This window comes from Dendrobates tinctorius, unplaced genomic scaffold (assembly GCF_039654945.1).
Source record: "Dendrobates tinctorius isolate UK_male_01 unplaced genomic scaffold, ASM3965494v1 ptg000111l, whole genome shotgun sequence".
Lineage (NCBI taxonomy): Eukaryota > Metazoa > Chordata > Amphibia > Anura > Dendrobatidae > Dendrobates > Dendrobates tinctorius.
In genome coordinates, this window is record NW_027361779.1 from 35,079,966 (window position 1) to 35,103,116 (window position 23,151).

At 42.2% G+C, this 23,151-nt stretch overlaps 1 protein-coding gene across 4 annotated transcripts in view; it reads right to left on the minus strand.

The window, feature by feature from the left end:
- The window catches only part of CYB5R4 (cytochrome b5 reductase 4), a 415,380-nt gene that overhangs the window by 132,144 nt on the left and 260,085 nt on the right, over positions 1-23,151 (minus strand). For all 4 annotated transcript variants that reach the window (XM_073589653.1, XM_073589651.1, XM_073589652.1 and 1 more), the window contains one exon: positions 2,249-2,401. In XM_073589653.1, coding sequence (XP_073445754.1) covers positions 2,249-2,401 — 153 coding nt within the window. The remainder of the gene's footprint in view (positions 1-2,248; positions 2,402-23,151) is intronic.

Sequence of the window (23,151 nt, forward strand, 5' to 3'; positions counted from 1 at the left end):
CCTTCAGGGGGCCAGGAAAGCACTTAGAGTATCCAAAAACAACTTAGCTAGATGGATTAGGGAGGCAATTTCATTGGCTTATACAACAGGTGGTGTGGAAGTCCCGGAAAGCATAAGAGCTCACTCTACCTGAGCCGTGGCGACATCCTGGGCAGAGAGGTCAGAGGTGTCGATTGAGGACATACAGTATGTAAGGCAGCTACGTGGTCCTCTCCGTCCACTTTCTTTAAACATTATAGACTGGAACTAGGTGGCTACTGCGATCTCACGTTTGGGAGAAAGGTGCTTGAGGCTGTGGTCCCCCCTAGACTCTCTATATCTCTGTAATTCTCTCGTGATGCTTTCATGGCGACTGAATAAATGCATAGCCACATGTCTAGAATTCGACCTTTTCTTACTTTTGACTCTGCAAAAACTCTTACTGTTTCTCTTATTCATTCTCGTCTGGACTATTGTAACTCTCTTCTAATCGGTCTCCCTCTTACCAAACCCTCCCCCCTCCAATCTGTCCTGAATGCTGCAGCCAGGATCATATTCCTCGCCAATCGATACACCGATGCCTCTACCTTGTGCCAGTCATTACACTGGCTACCTATCCACTCCAAAATCCAGTACAAACTTATTACCCTCACCCACAAAGCTCTCCATGGCACAGCACCACTCCTCCCTCGTCTCAGTCTACCACCCTACCCATGCCCTCCGTTCTGCTAATGACCTGAGGTTAGCATCGTCAATAATCAGAACCTCCCACTCCCGTCTCCAAGTCTATACACGTGCTGCGCCAATTCTTTGGAATGCACTTCCCAGGTCAATACGATTAGTCCCCAATCCCTACAATTTTAAGTGTGCCCTGAAAACGCATTTATTCAGACTGGCATACCGCCTCAACACATTAACCTAACTATCCCTGTATGGCACAGTCAAAAGTTTTACCATAACCAGGTTCCCCGCATCATGCTCCCACATGCTTTTTGCATCTATTAGCCCTGTACTGTGTTTGTACTGTTACATACTTAACATTATGGCTGGTCCAAACAATCAGGGCAATTGTTACCACCCACCTTTCGTGTCTACCTTTTTTCCTCATAGATTGTAAGCTTGCGAGCAGGGCCCTCATTCCTCTTGGTATCTGTTATGATCTATGTGATTATTGTTATGCTGTAATGTCTATTGTCTGTACCAGTCCCCTCTGTAATGTAAAGTGCTGCGGAATATATTGGCGCTATAGCAATTTATTATTATTATTATTACCGGTAGCTGTGTTTTTCAGCAGCCCATGACAGCACCCTTATAATCCCTCCCTTTTCACGTGTGGTTTGGCACCTTGTTTCAGGGCATTATGTCTAGTCACGTGTGCAGAGTATTTTTTTAGTTAAATTGTTGTATGTTTTGCTACTAACATTGGAGGTCCTCTCATGCACTGTAAACCAACTGATGCGGGAGAGAGGTGCCGCCCTTTTATGGCTGTAGGTTTCCTGTCCCCGAAGGGCGGATCCCCTCTCTTGTGGTGCTGTCATGGGCTCCTGAAAAACACTGCTACCGGTAAGTAGCTATGCATTTTGTTTCTACCAAAGAGTTCTAATTTGGTTTCATTAGACCATATGACATTCTCCCAATACTCTTCTGGATAATTCAAATGCTCTCTAGCAAATTTCAGATAGGCCCGGACATGTACTGGCTTAAGCAGGGGTACATGTCTGGCACTGCAGGATCTGAGTCCCTGGCGGCGTGGTGTGTTAATGATGGTAGCTTTTGTTATGGTGGTCCCAGATCTATGTAGGTCATTCACTAGGTCCCCCCATGTGGTTCTGGGAGTTTTGCTCACCGTTCTTGTGATCATTTTGACCCCACGGGATGAGATCTTGCGTGGAGCTCCAGATCAAGGGAGATTACAGGCCTCTCTCATCCTTTTAAGTGGGAGAACTTGCACAATTGGTGTCTGACTAAATAATTCCCCCCCACTGTAATAGTATGTCATTTATGTTATTAAATATTTTACCACATTTTTGCTTCAAATTTTTTTTCCCTATTTTCCATCTCTAAAACCTGAGTGCATCTAATAGTCTGGTGCGTCTTATGGTCCGAAAAATATGGTAAATAACAATCATGGAAAACATTAATTTATTTTTATTTATGAATATCTATATTGACAGTCAGCAAAGGGTTCATTACATTCCTCTAAGCTTTAAAAATTAATTTCACACATTTTGTTTAAATAGATTAAAAAAATCCCCACACAATATCTTACCCATTTCCAATTTATCGATGTGTGGAGTGAAATTTCCATTTGGGTAGATTTTAATCATCATGTAAATACACTTCTTATGACAGAGAGTCAACTGTGATGAGTCGATTATGAAGTCCTTTGACACCGGTGTATATGGCTTTACTACTTCCATACCTGAAACAAATACATTTACATCAATTAGATTGCCCACTGAACTAATACTGTGCACTAGTCAAAAATCATTATTGATAAAAGTATTTAGCTTAATTTATCTTGAAGGGAATGTGTCAGCAGGATTTTACACCTCAAACTATGTATATGCTCTTTCAAAGACCAGTTCAGCAATACCTTCACATGGCCAGTCTGTTTCTCCATTTACTGAGAAATAAGCTTTTGAATTGATATGCAAATGAATAACTTTTTGTAGATCTGAAACCTGTCACTCCAGCTCTATCCCCCATCCAGCTCTGCCTTCTCCTGCTTTACTGACAGCCTCCATCCTGTGATACTTCAGGCAAAGGAGCAAGAAGAAATGGCGCTGGGTTTGGAATAGAGCTGGAGTGACAGAAGCTTCAGATCTATAGCCTCATTTGCATATTAATTCAGATGCTAATTTCTCAGTAACGAAGGAAAAGACTGACAATCTAAAGGCATTTTTGGACTTGTCTTTGAAACAGCTATATAACATACACACATAAATAATTTGTTTGGTGAAATCCTACTGACATTCCCTTTAAGAGAGAAACATAGCACTGGGATATCAGGGAGAAAAAAAAAAGAGTTTAAATTATATCAATCTTTTCAACCACTGGCAATATGCCATTTTAGTGACCTTAGGAAAGAGAGAATAACGCTCCCTCTGGGTAAAATGCAGCAGTAGTATAGCTGATGTGCCACTGCATTGGCCATTTAACTCCCTAGTTGCTGCCATCAATAGTGACACCAGCATCTAGATGGTTAACAATGGGAGGTGGGGCTCTATTTAACCCATCAGCACCCCACCTCATGATCATTATGTCCTGATGATTATGATGAGAACCTGAGGCCAAGTAATAGCCTTATGGTCTGCAGGCTATGGTGGCCTGTTTGATTGCTAGCAACATTTTGTTATAAATACATTTTGTAAATGTCCTTGAAAAAAATGGAACATTGCTGCAAAACTTTAACAGCTATGTGTAATTGTTGAGTATTTGCAGCAGATTTTTCTATCAAAGTTAGCAGGAAAATGTCTGGTAAAATACAGTGGGGGAAAAAAAGTAACTCCTTCTGTAAGAGGCTCCACTGTCCTCCACTCATTACCTGTAGTAATCACACCTGTTTGAACCTGTTATGAGTATAAAAGACACTTGTCCACACCCTCAAACAGTCTCACTCCTAACTCCACTATGGTGAAGAACAAAGAGCTGTCGAAGGACACCAGAAACTAAATTGTAGCTCTGCACCAGGCTGGGAAGACTGAAGCATATGAAGGTCCTGTTGTGGCCTAGCCAGTTTCCAGATCTCAACGCCATAGAAAACCTTTGGAGGGAATTGAAAGTCCGTGTTGCTCAGCGACAGGCCCAAAACATCACTGCTCTAGAGGAGATCTGCATGGAGGAATGGGCCAACATACCACCAACAGTGTGTGCCAACCTTGGTTTGACCTCTGTCATTGTCAACAAAGGATATATAACAAAATATTGAGATGAACTTTTGTTAATGACCAAATACTTATTTCCCACCATAATTTGCAAAATAAATGTTGCCAAATCAGACAAGGTGATTTTCTGGATTTGTTTTCTCATTTTGCCTCTCATCGTTGTGGTCTACCTATGATCTTTTTAAGTGGGAAAACTTGCACAATTGGTGGCTGACTAAATACTTTTTTCCCCAATGTAAGTACGTTTTTACTTGCATTTTTTATAATTCATTCATTTGAGCACAAACATATCATTAACTCAAAACTGAAAATAAAGATTAAACAACAACCATAAGATGGATTTCATCAACAAAGGTATCACTTTAATCAGCATAACAGTGCCGACCTGATACTGTGTGTAGGTTACTGTGCACAATACTGCTGAGAGATTCTCTTTACAGACAAAAGAATCTATCTAACATTTTTAGCGCTGATCATGGACATGAAATTGCTGGTATTAAATGGTAATATCAAACATCTACCAAGACCCGGCTGTCCCTCTAAATTTTCATCTCAAACAAGGAGAAGAGAGCAGCCAAGAGGCCCATGATCACGCTGGTGAACTGCAGAGATCTACAGCTGCGGTGGGACAGTCTGTCCATAGGACAACAATCGGTCGTACACTGCACAAATCTGGCCTTTATGGCAGAGTGGCAAGAAGAAAGCCATTTCTCAAAGATATCCATAAAAAGTGTGGTTAAAAGTTTGCAGCAAGCCACCTGGGAGACACACCAAACATGTGGAAGAAGGTGCTCTTGTCAGATGAAACCAAACTCAAACTTTTTGGCAACAATGCCAAACGATATATTTGGCGTAAAGGCAACACAGCTCATCACCCTGAGCACAGCATACTCACTGTCAAACATGGTGGTGGCAGCATCATGGTTTGGACCTGCTTTTCTTCAGCAGGGACAGGGAAGATGGTTAAAATTGATGGGAAGATGGATGGAGCCATATACAGGACCATTCTTGAAGAAAACCTGTTGGAGTCTGCAAAAGACCTGAAAGTGGGACGAAGATTTGTCTTCCAACAAGAAAACGATCCCAAACATAAAGCAAAATCTTCAATGGAATGGTTCACAAATAAACGTATCCAGGTGTTAGAATGGCCAAGTCAAAGTCCAGACCTGAATCCAATCGAGAATCTGTGGAAAGAGCTGAAAACTGCTGTTCACAAACAATCTCCATCAAATCTCACTGAGCTCAAGCTGTTTGCCAAGGAAGAATAGGCAAGAACTTCAGTCTCTCGATGTACAGCTGTAATTGCAGCAAAAGGTGGCGCAACAAAGTATTAAGTTAAAGGGGCCGAATAATATTGCACGCCCCACTTTTCAGTTTTTGAATTTCCACAAAAATTTAAAATAACCAATAAATTTCATTCAACTTCACAATTGTGTCCCACTTGTTGTTGATTCTTCACCAAAACTTTACATTTGGTATCTTTATGTTTGAAGCATGATATGTGGGAAAAGGTTGAAAAGTTCCAGGGAGCCAAATACTTTCGCAAGGCACTGTATCCCAGTGATTCTGAGATTGCTTTTTTTGTGAAAAATTGCATGTTACGTTAGTGACAAACTTTGGTTGATATTCTTTTTTGTTTATTTTTTAAACAAGGCCTATGATAAAAGGAACACCATCCCTACTGTAAAGCACAGAGGTTGATCGCTGATGTTTTGGGGAAGTGTGAGCTACAAAGGCACAGGAAACTTGGTCAAATTTGAAGGAAAGCATGTTATCAGCAAATACTGGAGGCAAATTTGCAATGATCAGCCTGGAGGCTGCGCATGGGACGTACTTGGACGTTCCAATATGACAACGCTCCAAAACACATGGCTAAGTCGACCTGTCATTGGCTACAGCAGAACAAAGTGAAAGTTCTGGAGTGGCCATCTCAGACAGTCTCCTGATCTCAATATCATTAGGCCACTCTTGGGAGATCTCAAGCGCACAGTTCATGCTAGACAGCCCAGGAATTTACAGGAACTGGAGGCTTTTTGCCAAGACGAGTGGGAAGCTTTACCATCTGAAAAAATAAAGAACCTCATCCAAAACTAACACAAAAGACTTCAAGCTTTCATTGATGTTAGAGAGGGCAATACACGGTATTAAGAAATGGGGTATGTAAACTTTTGATGAGGGTTATTTGGATGTTTTAGGTTGTCATTATGATTTAAAAAGAGAAAACACAGTAGTCTGACAATAAATGGATTCATCCAACCACTAACCATGAGTGGAGAAAAAGTTTTGGGGTCATCATTCATATTCTCTGAAAAAAGGCAAAGAAAGAAAAAATTCTGCCGGGTTTGTAAACTTTTGAGCACAACAGTATATACACTGGAGAGAATCAAGATGCTGCATCGTGATTTTATTGCACTCAATGTGTAGTAACAAGAAGTGACTAACTGCCACCTGCACTGCTCCGATGACTGGAAGAAAGTGGATACAGTGCGAACACAAGTTCATTTTCTCCCTGCAGCCGTTTCTCCAGGACGGCAAGATTTAATCACTACAGTATGTACCTGCAGATAAACCCTATATCTGCAGGTAAATAGTATTTTTGGACATGACAGGTTCCCTTTAAAAATAAAGCTTGTAACGATCTAGATGACAAAGCGGTTATGAAGTGCTATACTTCGAAACAAAATAGAAAAACATATTTGATATAATACTCTTTCAAAAGAGCTAAAAGTAAAAAAACAACAAATACTATTCAGTTTAAAGGACAAGGACAAACAAGAAAATAGAGTTAGGGCACGAATTCCGAGCTTTTATGCAATAATCACAATGTTTTACAGGAGGCAATATAAATAAGTACTTGACCCTTGTGTTCAGAAATACTTCTTGAGAAACATGTTTATTGTAGACAAAACTATGAATATTGCACACAAGAACAGAGACAATATGATACTATCATCCTGTTACACTAGTTCACGATCGTGGTCTTCCACTTCAGAACTAAAGCACTTTAAGCAGACGTATCAACATATCAACAAATTATATCAACTTAAAAACACTAGAAGAAAAGAGCAAGGTTAGAATCATATTCACTGGTTGTAATGTTCATCAGGTTGTAAAGTATATTAATTATTAGTGATGAGAGAGCATGCTCTCCACTACTCGGTACTCTCCCGAGCATCTCACTGCTCGAGATACTCGTAGTTCACCAAGTATTCCCGGGGTTGCTCGGCTGGAGCTCGGGTCCCCTCCCTGCATGTTTGGTGCTCATTTAGAGAACCAATGAACATGCAGGGATTGTCTGCCATACACTGTAATGCCGCAGCCATGTTGGTTGTGGCAGTACAGTGATTGGCTGGCCGCATAGCGTCATCAGGTCTATATCAGAAATGGAACCACTATGCTCATCATAGTCTACTCCAGAATCAGGCACTGTAGAGAGAGGTGCTGCTGCGCTAGGGAGAGATGTGTTTGTTTCTTAGTTAGTGTAGGTATACTACAATACTTTATACACATATCCATCTCAACGAACAGTCCTTCTTAGGACTAATCCAGCTGCACAGATATCAGTGCTAGACAGGCATGCAGTGTATGTGGCAGACAGCAGTGCATATAGCAAGAGGGTTCATTCCAGTTCTGTCTGCTTCTGCTGCTGCTTTTACAGATATTTTTAGACAGCCCCAGGTATCAGGGGCCAGGAATAATTGTTTTTTGGATCTTAATCCTGATTATTTGCTTAAAAAGCAAATCAAGAGAACATTGTTCTTCTGCTCCATTTGCTTGTTGGCACTGCAGAAGACAGCCAGATCCTTTCCATATTACAGTGCTAAAAATCCATCTATTTAAAACTGTGCTTTGTCCGTCACACGGATCACATATACAGTTGGGAAAAAAAGTATTTAGTCAGCCACCAATTGTACAAGTTCTCCGACTTAAAAAGATGAGAGAGGCCTGTAACTGACATCATAAGTAGACCACTACTATGAAAACAAATCCAATCATCTTGTCTGATTTTGCAAATTATGGTGGAAAATACGTATTTGGTCATTAACAAAAGTTCATCTCAATATTTTGTTCTATATCCTTTGTTGGCAATGACACAGGTCAAACGTTTTCTGTAAGTCTTCACAAGGTTGGCCCATTCCTCCATGCAGATCTCCTCTAGATTTCCTCTAGAGCAGTGTTGTTTTGGGCCTGTCGCTGGGCAATAAGGATTTTCAAATCCCTCCAAAGGTTTTCTATGGGGTTGAGATCTGGAGATTGGCTAGGCCACTCCACGACCTTCATATGCTTCTTATGAAGCCACTCCTTCATTGCCCTGGCAGTCTGCTTGGGATCATTATCATGCTGAAAGATACATCCATGTTTCATCTTCAATGTCATTACTGAAGGAAGGAGGTGTGCTCTCAAAATCTCACGATACATGGCCTCATTCATTCTTTCATGTATTTAGTTAGCCACCAATTGTGCAAGTACTCCCACTTAAAAAGATAAAAGAGGCCTGTAATTGACATCATAGGTAGACCACAACGATGAGAGGCAAAATGAGAAAACAAATCCAGAAAATCACCTTGTCTGATTTGGCAACATTTATTTTGCAAATTATGGTGGGAAATAAGTATTTGGTCACCTAAAAACATGCAAGATTTCTGGCTCTCACAGACCTGTAACTTCTTCTTTAAGAGGCTCCTCTGTCCTCCACTCATTACCTGTAGTAATGGCACCAGTTTGAACATGTTATCAGTATAAAAGACACATGTCCACAACCTCAAACAGTCACACTCCAAACTCCACTATGGTGAAGACCAAAGAGCTGACGAAGGACACCAGAAACAAAAGTGTAGCCCTGCGTCAGGCTGGGAAGACTGAATCTGCAATAGGCAGGCAGCTTGGTGTGATGAAATCAACTGTGGGAGCAATAATAAGAAAATGGAAGACATACAAAACCACTGATACTCTTCCTCGATCTGGGGCTCAACACAAGATCTCCCCCCTGTGGGTTCAAAACGATCACAAAAAAGGTCAGCAAAAATCCCAGAACCACACGGGGGAACCTAGTGAATGAACTGGGTCCACCATAACAAAGGCTACCATCAGTAACATATTACACCGCCAGGGACTCAGATCCTGCAGTGCCAGATGTGTCCCCCTGCTTAACCCAGTACATGTCCGGGCCTATCTGAAGTTTGCCAGAGAGCATTTGAATTATCCAGAAGAGTATTGGGACAATGTCATTTGGTCTGATGAAACCAAAGTAGAACTGTTTGTTAGAAACAAAACTCGTCGTGTTTGGAGGAGATAGAATGCTGAGTTGCTTCCAAAGAACACCATACCTACTGTGTGGCATGGGGTGGCAACATCAAGCTTTGGGCTATTTTTCTGGAAAGGGACGAGGACGACTGATCCATGTACATGAACGAATGAATGAGGCCATGTATCTTGAGATTCTGAGTGCAAACCTCCTTCCATCAGCAAGGGCATTGAAGATGAAATGTGGATGGGTCTTTCAGCATGATAATGATCTCTAGCACACTGCCAGGGCAACAAAGTAGTGCCTTCATAAGAAGCATACGAAGGTCCTGGAGTGGCGTAGCCAGTCTCCAGATCTCAACCCAATAGAAAACCTTTGTAGGTATTTGAAAGTCTATGTTGCCCAGCGACAGGTCCAAAACATCACTGCTCTAGAGATCTGCATGGCGAAATGGGCCAACATGCCAACATCCCACCAACAGTGTATGCCAACCTTGTGAAGACTTACAGAAAATGTTTGACCTCTGTCATTGCCAACAAAGGATATACGAGATTATATATATATCGTATAACAAAATATTAAAATATTGAGATGAACTTTTGTTAGTGACCAAATACTTATTTTCCAACATAATTTTCAAAATAAAACTTGCCAAATCAGATGAGGTGATTTTCTGGATTTGTTTTCTCATTTTGACTCTCATAGTTGTGGTCTACCTATGATGTCAATTACAGGCCTCTCTCATCTTAAGTGAGAGAACTTGCACAATTGGTGGCTGATTAAATAATTTTTTCCCCACTGTATATGTATGAGATAGTCAAGATGGTTGTCTATAAATTGATGGTATTCTCACGTTCTCAGTTGTAGTGGATGGTGAGATAAGGAGCCTGAAAGTCAAAAATTCAAAATATTGTTACCCTTTTGCTTGTCAGTATATATATATATATATATATATATATATATTGATAATTTTACCATTAACCATGTAATGTCCCAAAAATATTTTAACTATACTAGGTGGTCAGCAGTATACTTTATTATGTATGTTCCACCTCTGCTGGACTGCCCACTTTTTTGTTCCAAATTTGGTTCACTCACCATGTACCAGGCCTAGAACGATGTTTGAAATGCATTGGATTTTACACAGGGTATTCACTTCAACCTTTTGCAAAGTATATATACCGTTTATCAGGGCTGCCACTAGGAATTTTCGGGGCCCCCTCGAAGCTCAGCCCAGGCTCCACCCTAGCCCCACCTTCACTCCGCAAACCTTCCACAGTCCCACCACCCTCTCTTGGAAAAACTCCACTTTTGCATGACATCCTCACCAATCACACATTAACAATCCCCATCACCACGTACATAGCCAACAGCTTTTGTTTTGGCCAAAAGTTTTTTTAATCCACCACTAGGACAAGGTAGATTCTTTTAGTGTATAGTGTCAGTATACAGGTAATACAGGGAGATTATACACATGAGCTCTGCATATAGTATGAGGTATAGTGTAAGTGTACAGGTAACACACTGAATCACCGGTGATGTCTCTAGCTGAAGTAATTCATCTTCGCTTTTCTTCTATATCCAGTTCAGACTGCCATCACTTCTTTCAGCATCGACTCGTCTCTGAAGAAAATAACAGTTATCTAGAGCACATTCCCCAATTTTTCCCCAACCTCTATACTAAGTCAAATGAAGAAAAAAGCGACCATGTCGCCCTGAACAGTAGCAGGACCTCTACTCTCCCACACTGAAAACAGTATCTTCAAAAATAATATCCTTTCATTAGCCCATACAGTAATAATATCCCACATTCTGGACATCACGTGTCCACCTATTCTGCCTCATGTCTCCCCATATTGCCCCCATATAGTCACCAATAATAGTATAATGCCTCCCATAGTAATATATAGTAGTATAATGCAGCCTCGTAGGGGTATAATGCCACCCCCATAGCAGTACAATGCAGTCCCATAATATAATGCACACCCATCATGGTATAATGCAGCCCCATAGGGGTATAATGCAGCACATAGGGGTATAATCCAGCCCCATAGGGGTATAATGCCACCCCATAGCAGTACAATGCAGTCCCATAATATAATGCAGCCTCATAGTATAATGCACACCCATAGTGGTATAATGCAGCCCCAGAGGGGTATAATGCACCCCATAGGGGTATAATGCAGCCCCATAATATAATGCACCCCCATAGGGATATAATGCGCCCTATAGGGGTATAATGCACACCCATAGGGATATAATAAGCTCCCATAGGGGTATAATGCACACCCATAGGGATATAATAAGCTCCCATAGGGGTATAATGCACCCCCATGGTGGTATAATGCGCCCCCATAGGGGTATAATGTGCCCCCATAGCGTATAATGCGGCCCCATAGGTGTATAATGCACCCCAATAGTGGTGTAATGCGCCCCCATAGTGGTATAATGTGCCCTGATAGGGGTATAATGTGCCCCCATACCGCGTATTCACAACAAAATAAAAAAAAGTTTCTCCTTACCTGGCCGAGCTCCAGCGATGTCCTCCATCCACACATCTGAGGCACGGACCTTCATTTCGGCGTATGACTATGACGTCATACGCCGGCGACGTGCCCGCTAACGTCAACTGCCGGCCTGTGATTGGCTGGCGGCTGTTAACTGTTGCTGTGTGGGAGTAATCTCCCACACGGCACTAAATTTGAACTGTCCATGCGTCTGAGGACACATGGGCAGTTACTGAGCCGGCAGAATCCTGCTGCTGGGGCCCGATGACCTTCTGTTCATCGGACCCCATACGCCAGTAAGGGCAGTAATGCCTTGATGGCGGCCCTGCCGTATATACTCGAATGTAAGCCGACCTGAGTATAAGCCGAGGCACCAAATTTTGCCACGAAAAACTGGTTAAGCTTGTTTACTCGAGAAAAAGCCGGGTATGCATTGTCCCCTTATCCCTGTCTTGGTGTGCATGGCGCCCTCATCCCAGTCCTTGTATGTGTGGCTCCCCCGTCCTGTCCTGGTATGCGAGGCTTTCCCTCTTCTGTCCTGTATGCATGCTTCAAATTACAAAAAAAAATACTCACCTTCCTCCAGCGTACCCTCACAGCATCTCGGTGGTCCTGGCTTCCAGCAGCTCTTCCTGTGCTGAGCGATCACGTGGCACCACTCATTAAGGTAATGCATATTCCCTCCACACCTATGGGAGTGCAGACGCATGCATATTCATTTCTCATTTTTACAACAAAATTTACAAAACCATTTTTTTAGGGACCACCTCACATTTGAAGTCACTTTGAGGGGTCTATATGGCAGAATATACCCAAAAGTAACACCATTCTAACAACTGCACCCATCAAGCTACTCAAAACTACATTCAAGAAGATTATTAACCCTTCAGGTGTTTCGCAGGAACTAAAGCAACGTAGAAAGAAAAAATGGACATTTTAATTTTTGCAACAAAAATTTTATTTTAGCATCAATTTTTTCATTTTCACATGGGCAACAGAATAAAATGGATCGTAAAATGTGTTGGGCAATTTCTCCTGAGTACACCGATACCTCATACGTGGTCATAAACCACTGTTTGGGTGCATGGCAGGGCTCAGAAGGGAAGGAGCGCCATTTGACTTTTTGAATGGAAAACATGCTGGAATATTTAGCGGTTGCCATGTCGCGTTTGGAGAGCCCCTGTGTGCCTAAACTTTGGAGCTCCCCCACAAGTGACCCCATTTTGGAAACTAGACCCCCCAAGGAACTTATCTACATGCATAGTGATCACTTTGAACCCCCCAGGTGCTTCACAAATTGATCGGTAAAAAAAAAGTACTTTTTTTTCACAAAAATTTTCTTTTAGCCTCAGTTTTTTCATTTTCACATGGGCAACAGTATGAAATGGATCCTAAAATTTGTTTTGCAGATTCTCCTGAGTGCACAGATACCTCATATGTGGTCATAAACCACTGTTTGGGCGCACGGCAGGGTCCGTAAGTGAAGGAGCGCTATTTGACTTTTTAAATGGAAAATTAGCTCCAATCGTTATCGGACACCATGTCGCGTTTGGAGAGCCCCTGTGTGCCTAAACAGTGAAAACCCCCCCACAAGTGACACCATTCTGGAATCTAGACCCCTTATGGAACTTATCTAGATGTGTACTGAGCACTTTGAACCCCCAGGTGCTTCACAGGAGTTTATAACGCAGAGCAATGAAAAGAAAAAATATTTTTTTTTCCTCAAAAATGATTTTTTTGCACGCTATTTTTCATTTTCACAAGGGTAACAGGAGAAATTGGACCACAAAAGTTGTTGTGCAATGTGTTCTGAGTACACCGATACCCCATATGTGGGGGGGAACTGCTGTTTGTGCGCACGGCAGGGCTCAGAAGGGAAGGAGAACCATTTGACTTTTTGAAATGAAAATTACCTTTAATCGTTAGCGGACACTATGTCGTGTTTGGAGAGCCCCTGTGTGCCTAAACTTCGGAGCTCCCCCACAGATAACCCCATTTTGGAAACCAGACCCCCTAAGGAACTTACCTAGATGCATAGTGAGCACTTTGAACCCCCAAGTGCTTCACAAAAGTTTATAACGCAGTGCCGTGAAAATAAAAAATCATTTTTTTTTACCTATAAAAAAATGATTTTTAGTCAGCAATTTTTTTTCCACAAGGGTAACAGGATAAATTGGACCCCAAAAGTTGTTGTCCAGTTTGTCCTGAGTACGCTGGTACCCCATATGTGGGTGGGGATCACTGTTTGGGCACACGTCAGGGCTCGGAAGGGAAGTAGTGACCAGGGCTGTGGAGTCGGAGTCGTGGAGTCGGAGTCGGTGCTCATTTTGGTGGAGTCGGAGTTGGAGTCAGTATAAAATGGACCGACTCCGACTCCTAAAATATATAATAAATTGGTTCAGTAGTTCAATGCAGAATGTGCTGAATATTTTTTCATAGGAATTTGGGAAAGTTATGAAATGTCCTATAAATGGCTGTTCTATTCCTGTTCTAAGGCTACATTCACACACAGCGTTTTTCCTGCGCTTTTTGAGGATACGTTTTTCAGTTGCAAAAGCAGATCAGCTTTTTAAAAAACCGCATCACCTGAAAGGTTTTTGAGCTCATAGATAATGTTTTCAATAGCAAAAGAAGATTAGAAATCTGCTCTATCTACTGTATATATCCATTTATCCATATCTGTCTATCCATATCATATCTGTACCAAAAAGAATGAAAGCCGGGTAGCACACAGACTAACACTCCTGTTTTTAGCACCAGTCAGGCACACCTCATAGCTGCCCAAAAGGATGCCCAGGACAGGCATTGCTCATCTTCAGTAATACATCAACATCAATTGATAGTTGGAATAAATAGACTACATTCACATGTTAAGGTGCAGGCTTTTTATTTCAAGTGTAGGGGTGTGCAGTATGAGGTTCTGCAGCAGCTGAGGTGTGCAGTATGAAATTCTGCAGAACAGTATGAAGTTCTGCCCCCCCCCCCCCCAGGTTTGATCCTGGCTACGCCCATAGTGTGAATGTAGCCTGAGGATCTAGGCTTTATCTTAGCCGAGATAAGTCATAGTGTGTGTGTGTGTGTGTGTGTGTGTGTGTGTGTGTGTGTGTATATATATATATATATATATATATATATATATATATATATACATACACACACACACACACACACACACACACACATACAGTATATATACTGTATAATAGATATATATATTTGTAAAAGAAAGAAAAAGATGCGGCACGCACCCAGATTTGCAGTGCAGTGTTTCTTTATTCAACCATTAAAGGTCACACAATAAAGGACGGGCAGATAACATGAGGCATGCGGGGAAAAAGACGGACGACAGCCGTTTCGCGTACACAGAAGCTTCAACAGGTACAGGCTGTCGTCTGTCTTTTTTCCCCGCATGCCTCATGTTATCTGCCTGTCCTTTATTGTGTGACCTTTAATGGTTGAATAAAGAAACACTGCACTGCAAATCTGTCAATAGATTCCAAATAGATAAATAGATATTATGTTCTATCTAAATATCTTGATTATTGTATCATAGAAATGATTAATGTCTGATGTTCACATTGTACTACAATAAATTTTTCACTTAAATATAAGCAATATATGTGGGAGTCGGAGTCGGTGTAAGGGAAATTGAGGAGTCGGAGTCGCAGGTTTGGCTTACCGACTCCACAGCCCTGGTAGTGACATTATGAAATGCTGACTTTGATGGAATGGTCTGCAGGCGTCATGTTACATTTGCAGAGACCCTGATGTACCTAAACTGTGGAAACCCCCCACAAGTGACCCCATTTTAAACTAGACCCCCCAAGGAACTTATCTAGATGTATGGCAAGGACCTTGATCCCCCAAGTGCTTCACAGAAGTTTAGAACGCAGAGCCGTGAAAATAAAAAATCATTTTTTTTTCCTCAAGAAAAAAAGATTTTTAGCGCACAAATTTTTTCACAAGGGTAACAGGATAAATTGGAACCCAAAAGTTGTTGTCCAGTTTGTCCTGAGTACGATGATACCTCATGTGGGTGGGGACCACTGTTTGGGCACACGTCGTGGCTCGGAAGGGAAGTAGTGACATTATGAAATGCTGACTTTGATGGAAAGATCTGCGGGCGTCATGTTACATTTGCAGAGCCCCTGGTGTGCCTAAACTGTGGAAACCCCCCCACAAGCGACCCTATGTTGGAAATTAGACCCCCCAAGGAACTTATCTAGATGTGTGGTTAGCACTTTGAACCCCCAAGTGCTTCACAGAAGTTTATAACGCAAAGCTGTGAAAATAAAAAATCATTTTTTCCTCAAAAACTGATTATTTTAGCTCGCAAATTTTTATTTTCACAAGGGTAACAGGAGAAATTGGACCCCAAAAGTTGTTGTACAGTTTGTCCTGAGTACGCTGGTACCCCATATGTGGGGGGGAACCATTGATTGGGCGCACGTAAGGGCTGAGAATGGAAGTAGTGACGTTTTGAAATGCAGACTTTGATGGAAAGGTCTGCAGTCGTCGTTACGTTTGCAGAGCCCCTGATGTGCCTAAACAGTAGAAACCCCCCCACAAGTGACCCCATTTTGGAAACTAGACCTTCCAAGGAACTTATCTAGATGTCTGGTGAGCACTTTGAACCCCCAAGTGCTTCACAGACGTTTATAACACAGAGACGTGAAAATAAAAAAAATCATTTTTTTTTTCAAAAAAATCATTTTTTAGCCCCCAATTTTTTATTTTCCCAAGGGTAACAGGAGAAATTAGACCACCAAAGTTGTTGTGCAATTTTTCCTGAGTACGCTAATACCCCATATGTTGGGGTAAACCACTGTTTGGGCACACGTCGGGGCTTGGAAAGGAGGGAGCACCGTTTGACTTTTTGAACGCAAAATTGGCTGGTATCAATGGTTGCACCATGTCGCGTTTGGAGACCCCCTGATGTGCCTAAACAGTGGAAACCCCTCAATTCTAACTCCAACCCTAACCCCAACACACCCCTAACCACAGCCCTAACCTCAACACATCCCTAACCCTAATCCCAACCCTAACCATAACCCTAACCCCAACACACCCCTAACCCTAATTCCAACCCTAACCCCAATTCCAACCCTAACCCTAGTTCTAACCCTAATTCCAACCCTAACCCTATTTCCAACCGGGAGCTGATGATGACGGCGTCGGCACATTGCCGCCGTCAATCGGTATCGGGCGATCGGCCCCGTGAGTCGATGGGGGGTCGGATCACGGTCTCCAGCCATGTCCGATGCTACTGCAGCATCGGCCATGGCTGGATTGTAATATTTCATCAATTTTCATTGATGAAATATTACTATCGCTCTGATTGACTGTTTCACTTTTAACAGCCAATCAGAGCGATCGTAGCCACGTGGGGGCGAAGCCACGCTCCCTGTGGTGAAGAACAAAGCCCCCTGTATCTGCGGGTCGGGTGACCTTTCAGTGACCTAGGTCACCCGACCCGCAGGGGGGCTTTAAAGACATGACGCCACATAGGCGTCATGGGTCGTTTTGGCACGACTTTTCATGACGCCTATGTGGCGTCAAAGGTCGTGAAGGGGTTAAATGTTTTTAATGTTTTGCTGTGCTGTATATGTGTCTTGAACCAATAAAAAAAAGTCTTTTTATATATTGTGGAGTTCCCAAATCAAGATTTACTGCTTTCCCCCTTTTCTCTACTGAAACAGACTAAGGGACCTTTTTAAATGCTTAGGAAGCCTTTGCAGGTGTTTTTTGTTACTCTAATTTACTGAGATAATGACCCTTGGGCTTTCATTGGCTGTAAGCCATAATCATCAACATTAACAGAAATAAACACTTGAAATAGATCACTCTGTTTGTAATGACTATATATAATATATGAGTTTCACTATTTATATTTAAGAACTGAAATAAATGAACTTTTTGATGATATTCTAATTTCGTGAGAAGCATCAGTATATATACAGCTCTGGCAAAAATTAAGAGACCACTGCACAGTTTTATAAAAATCAGCTTCTCTACATGTCTGACAGCCATTCCATTCCAGTGTCAGTTGAATTCCACCCAGAGTACACCTCATTCTACTTAATGTGCTTCTGATTAGGTGATCACCTGAACCAAATCTTATTTAACGAATGAAAATATTGAAAAAACCCTGCTTTTAACCATGGCAAAAAGAAAAGTCTTAAGTGAGGAAAAGAAGGGCTCTATTCTGGCTTTACTAGCAGAGGGATACAGTGAACGTCATGTTGCCTCCATCCTTAAAATTGCTAAGACGGCAGTCCATTACAACAAGGTCAAACAGCAGATATTGGGGACAACAAAGCTACAGTCCGGCAGAGGGCGAAAACGACTCTCCACTGACCGGGATGCCCATCATCTTAACTGAATGTCACTCAGCAACCGCAGGATGATATCAAGTTACCTACAAAAGGAATGGAGATTTGGATGCCACAATTGCTGTATGTTCTGCACAACTCCCCAGCATGGATAAATCAAAGGTTTTTCTTTAGAGTAAGTCAGGAGTTTAAAAAATGAATATGGGGCAAACAGACTCCGAGAATTAAACTGGAAACATTGCAAAGAAATAAAACAATGGGAGGGCTTGCGGTTCTTAACCTATGGGTATATTATGTGGGATCTCAGCTTCAACATATTCAGGGATGGGACAATCCTGGGGGATGTGGAGCACAGCATATATTGCTGCAGCACTATTTCCGTTCAGATAAACTCTATGAGGAATTGGAGGCACATAAGTTTGGGACACTTGGAGACAAAATACCGACTATGCTGTTATGTCATAACCTTTGGGGGACGGTGAAAAAATAGAAGGTGTTTCACAATTTACTTCATTATGGAACACTCCATGGCTTCCAAATCTATACCAGCTGGTGGGATTTGGCTCCTGGAGCGCCAAGGGTTTAAACAGACTTAATCAAGGGCTGATAGGTGATACGATTAAGGAATTCTCAGAGCTGAAAAGCGAATATGGGTTACCTTCCTCTGAGTTCTATAAATACTTACAATTTAGACATGCATAACGGGCGGACAGAATTGTTTTGGAAGGAGAGGTACCTCGAAACTCAATAATACAGAGAATAGCTAATGTACACAGTTCTTCTGCACTGATCTCATTGCTTTATACCATTCTCTTAGACATTATATTGACAAACCAGCCGATGCGATCAAAAGAGAAATGGGAGAGTGTAATGGGACCCATAGAGGAAAATCTCTGGTCAGATATACTGGAAAGAGTTCCACAGCTGTCTTGAAGTGAATCACACAGACTGTCCCATATATATGTGATGCACCAGGTATACAGAACACCTCAATTCTTATTTAACATAGGATTTCCGTCAAGTCCCTACTGTCCTAGATGCAAAACTAACATAGCAGATATGTTTCATATCATGTAGAACTGTCCTAACTTGGTGTCATTTTGGAGAAGTGTTGTAGTAACGAATAACAGGGTTTATTAAGTTGATGTAGAGCTTAGACCATTAGAATGTATATTGGGATATGTTGAAGATCTGTCTATTGAAGAGTAAGTCAAAATTGTGGCGGTACGTATGTTATATATGGCAAGAAAATTGATCGCCCAAAAATGGATAGCTGATCAGGAGCCTATGATATCAGAATTTATTGATAAAGCTAACTGGTTAGTAAATTTGGAAAAAACATATACCTAAAAAGAGATAATATCTCTAAATTTGACAAGATATGGGGCCTATGGATTGATGGCCCTGGTTTGACATCTAGGGAATTGAGGAGATTTCGCCTTGGCTTGCATTGAGCTCTGTTTATATGATGCCTCAAAATAAACTTCTTTGAAATTTAATAAAAATGTTATTAATGTTTTCACAAGCTATATGTAATTGGCTTGACTACTGTTACTATGTTCAAATATTTGTTCATCTAATTATACTGGTTTTGCAGAGCCGAGATGTATAAATAATTCATGAATCATGTTTCTTAAGGTTGTTGGTTTTCTTTTTGTGCTTATCTTTCTAAAATTCAGTTAACAAAATTTTTGATTTAAAACACAAAAGGAATGGCAAATGGCAGCTGGGGTAAAGTGCACGGCAAGAACACCTTGTAACAGGCTCCTAGAGGCAGGGCTCAAGTCATGTAAAGCTAGAAAAAAGCCTTTCATTAATGAGAAGCAAAGGAGAGCCAGGCTGAAGTTTGCCAAAGACCATAAGGATTGGAACATAGAGGACTGGAGTAAGGTAATCTTCTCTGATGAGTCTAATTTTCAGCTTTGCCCAACACCAGGTGTTCAAGCCACAGTGTCTTGCACCCACTGTGAAATTTAGTGGAGGATCGGTGATGATGTGAGGATGCTTCAGCAAGGCTGAAATTTGGCAGGTTAATCTTTGCGAAGGATGTATGAATCAAGCCGCATACAAGGTTATCCTGGAAAAACAGTTGATTCCTTCTGCTCAGGCAATGTTCCCCAATTCTGAGGACTGTTTTTTTCCAGCAGGACAATGCGCCATGCCACACAGCTAGGTCAATCAGTGTGTGGATGAAGGACTGTTATGATTGAGTCACCGAGGAGGAAAAAAACAAAACACAAGCTCAGCCCAGAAAATCAGAGAGGTTGGAAACTAGCGGATTGCAGACCCCTGATCCTATCACACAACTAGCAGCAGCCGTGGAGTAATCCTACGGTGATCCTAGACACCTCGTCACAGCCGGAGATCTACACAAGCCTAAAGAGAGAAAAGAGAAAAACTGACTGCCCCAGAGCAGACCCCAAAGCAATAGGCAGCCCCCAACATATAATGACGGTGAAGCAAGATGAAAACACTAACACAGACAGAAAGATAGGTTGAGCAAACGATGGAGACCAAGCTAACTAAAAAGGACAGGACAGAAAAGCTGCTGTCTGCAATCCGAGAAAACCCTGCTAAAAAATACTACCAACACAACTGATAAGCAAAAAGGACCCTGAAGTCACTAGACTTCAAACCCTATATCAGCACTAAGAATATTCTGGAAGCAGAGCAAAAAAGAACACTGATCAAGGAAAAAGAATCCATCACACCCCCGGCCGGGGATGGTTGAACTCAAAAAACAAGGTAAACAAAACCAAAACTAATAAGCTCAATAGCAGAGCAAAAACTTATCTTTGGGAAGCAGGAATCAGACTGGTCTCCAAGAATCCAGCAGAGAAATCACCAGCGACTCAGAAGGGCGTTGGCTGCCTTATATCCAGTCTGTAGTTCCCGTTACCCAGTCACGATCCACCAGATCAGGTGTTTGGTTTCTTTCATCCAAATCATCCTCACTACCTTCCTTCACCAGAAGAGGGAGATCCTCGGACACAAAAGATGAATGAACAGATGAGCTCACAACAGTACCTCCCCCTTGAGGAGGGGTCACCGAACCCTCATCCAAGCCCCCAGGCCGATCAGGATGAGCCCGATGAAAAGCACGCACCAATCTTTCGGCATTAATATCAGAGGCAGAGACCCAGGAATTATCCTCCTGTCCATAACCCTTCCACTTAACCAAATACTGGAGTCTCCGTCTAGCCAGACGGGAATCCAGTATCTTCTCTACCTCATATTCCATGTTACCTTCAACCAATATAGGGTCAGGAGGTGCCGCCATAGGAACCACTGGTCCAACAAACCTCTTCAACAACGACTTATGAAACACATTATGAATCTTAAATGTGACAGGAAGAGCCAACCGAAAAGAGACCGGATTAATAATCTCCAAAATCTTGTAAGGTCCAATAAATCTAGGTTTAAACTTTGGAGAAGCCACTTTCATAGAGATAATCTTTGATGACAACCAGACCATATCACCCACCTTAAACCGGGGAACAATGGTCCTATGCCGGTTAGAAAACCGCTGGGCCTTTTCCTGAGAAAAAGACAACTTATCCACCACTTGGTCCCAAATCTGCTGCATTCTTTCCACCACAGTGTCAACCCCTGGACAGGCAGAAGACTCCACCTGCCCTGAAGAAAATCGAGGATGAAACCCAAAGTTACAGAAAAAGGGTGACATCAAAGTGGCAGAAATAGCTCTATTATTTAAAGAAAATTTGGCCAAGGGTAAAAATGAGACCCAATTATCCTGATCAGCAGATATAAAACATCTCAAATAAGCCTCCAAAGTCTGGTTTGTTCGCTCCGTCTGCCCATTTGTCTGAGGGTGAAATGCAGAGGAGAAGGACAACTGAATTCCCAACTTGGAACAAAAGGTCCTCCAGAATCTAGACACAAACTGAACTCCTCTGTCCGATACAATGTTCTCAGGAATCCCGTGCAAGCGAACCACCTGTTGCAAAAACAAGGGCACCAACTCTGAGGAAGATCGCAACTTAGGGAGTGGTACAAGATGGACCATCTTAGAGAATCTATCACAAATCACCCAGATAACAGTCATCCTCTGAGAGACAGGCAGATCAGAAATAAAATCCATTGAAATATGGGTCCATGGCCTCCGGGGCACCGGCAAAGGCATCAACAGCCCACTAGAACGAGAACAAGGCTTAGATCGGGAGCAAGTCCCACAGGACTGCACAAAAATTTCTGACATCACGAGACAAGGCAGGCCACCAAAAAGACCGACTCACCAAATCTCTAGTACCAAAAATACCTGGATGACCAGCCAACGCGGAGCAATGAACCTCAGACATCACTTTCCTCCTCCACTGGTCAGGAACATATAACCTACCACTGGGACAACGCTCAGGCTTATCCTCCTGAAACTTCTCCAGAGCACGTCTCAAATCAGGCGAGATGGCATAAAGAACCACCCCCTCACCTAAGATGGTAGCAGGCTTGGTCACAATAGGAGAATCGGCCAAAAAACTCCTAGAGAGGGCATCAGCCTTAACGTTCTTAGTGCCCGGAAGAAAGGAGACCACAAAATCAAAACGTGTGAAAAACAAGGCCCACCTGGCCTGTCTCGGATTCAAGCGTTTAGCCGACTCAAGGTAGATCAAATTCTTGTGGTCAGTGAGGACCACAACTTGATGTCTTGCTCCCTCCAACCAATGTCTCCACTCCTCAAATGCCCACTTCATGGCCAACAGTTCTCGATTCCCCACATCATAGTTGCGCTCCGAAGGAGAGAACTTTCGGGAAAAGAAGGCACAGGGGTTCATTTTAGATGTTACAGGATCTTTTTGGGACAAAACAGCTCCTGCACCAGTCTCTGAAGCATCCACCTCCACCTGAAATGGAAGTGAGACATCGGGTTGTCGCAAAACCGGAGAAGAAGTGAACCTCCACTTCAGCTCCTGAAAAGAAGAAACAGCCTCTGGAGACCAACTCAGCAAATCAGCGCCCTTCTTAGTTAAATCAGTCAATGGTTTAGCAATAACAAAAAAATTGGCTATAAACTTACGATAAAAATTAGCAAAATCCAAAAACTTCTGGAGAGCCTTCAAAGAAGTGGGCTGCACCCAATCATAAATGGCCTGTACCTTGGCCGGGTCCATTTCAATAGTTGACGGAGACAAAATAAATCCCAAAAATGAAATCCTCTGTACACCAAAAAGACATTTCGATCCCTT